The sequence below is a fragment of the Palaemon carinicauda genome, chromosome 23, assembly GCF_036898095.1.
Source record: "Palaemon carinicauda isolate YSFRI2023 chromosome 23, ASM3689809v2, whole genome shotgun sequence".
In the NCBI taxonomy this organism is placed as follows: Eukaryota; Metazoa; Arthropoda; class Malacostraca; order Decapoda; family Palaemonidae; genus Palaemon; species Palaemon carinicauda.
Window position 1 is genome coordinate 31,662,984 of NC_090747.1, and position 928 is coordinate 31,663,911.

At 40.2% G+C, this 928-nt stretch overlaps 1 protein-coding gene across 1 annotated transcript in view; it reads right to left on the reverse strand.

The window, feature by feature from the left end:
• Positions 1-685: 685 nt before the first annotated feature.
• The window catches only part of LOC137617518 (uncharacterized), a 781-nt gene continuing 538 nt past the window's right edge, over positions 686-928 (reverse strand). Inside the window, exon 2 of the mRNA XM_068347537.1 lies at positions 686-928. This exon is cut by the window's right edge and continues 111 nt beyond it. Within this exon, the coding sequence (XP_068203638.1) occupies positions 686-928 (243 nt within the window).

Here is a 928-nt window from a genome sequence, read left to right on the forward strand (position 1 = left end):
CTCCTATTCCCCTTTAATCACTGCTCACACTCTTTCCATCCATTCCTATTTTTTCTGTCCCTATTGGACTTCTTTTATGTCCCAACCTCCCAAGTCAATCAAACCTGCATCATCGGGGAATTCATTCTGAATTCCCCTAGTCCTGTCCTCTGTCACCCACATATATCTATCTCCATCGCTCGTCTCTTTCTCTCTCTCTCTCTCCAACATCTGCAGCTCTCTCTCTCTCTTCCGAGTTGACTCTCTCTCTCTGTCTTCTGCATGCTCATCACAAGAACTCTCATCCCGTTCTCTATATTCTCTATTATGATGGGGGGTCTTCAATATTTTGGTCACGTTTTTCTTATGTGCCCTGTTGTTACTCCTATTACTGCATCTATAGAGAGGGCATGAGCTACCTTGTTAGCTTTACCTTCCATGTTGTGAAAACCCTTTATATTAAACTCTAACAATCTCTCAATCCATCCTGCTCTATGAGAGGTCAAATAATTTTTTTATAATACAAATCACTTAAGGGGCAATGATCACTTTGCAACTCAATTGACTGACCTAATAAAAACTACCGATGCGTCTCTAGAACCCAAAGAATAGCCAAAGTGTCTCAATCGAATGTACTGAAATTCTTTTCTGCCCATTTCAACCCCCGGGAAGCAAAGCAAATTCGTCTTTCTCTGCCTTTATCATCTCATTGAGAAACTACGCCACCAATAGCTACCTTACTCGTATCTGTTGTCACTAAAAACGTGCGATCAAATCTAAGATATGCGAGTAATTCATTGCTAGTTAAGGCAACTTTCAAATGGTTATTGGCCCTTTGTTCTTCCCATCCCCAATCTATTACTTTTTGTTTCTTTAAAGCATCTAAGAGTCTCGCTATCTCTCCAAAACCTCTTATAAATTTACAGTAATAACCAGCAAGGCAAAGGAA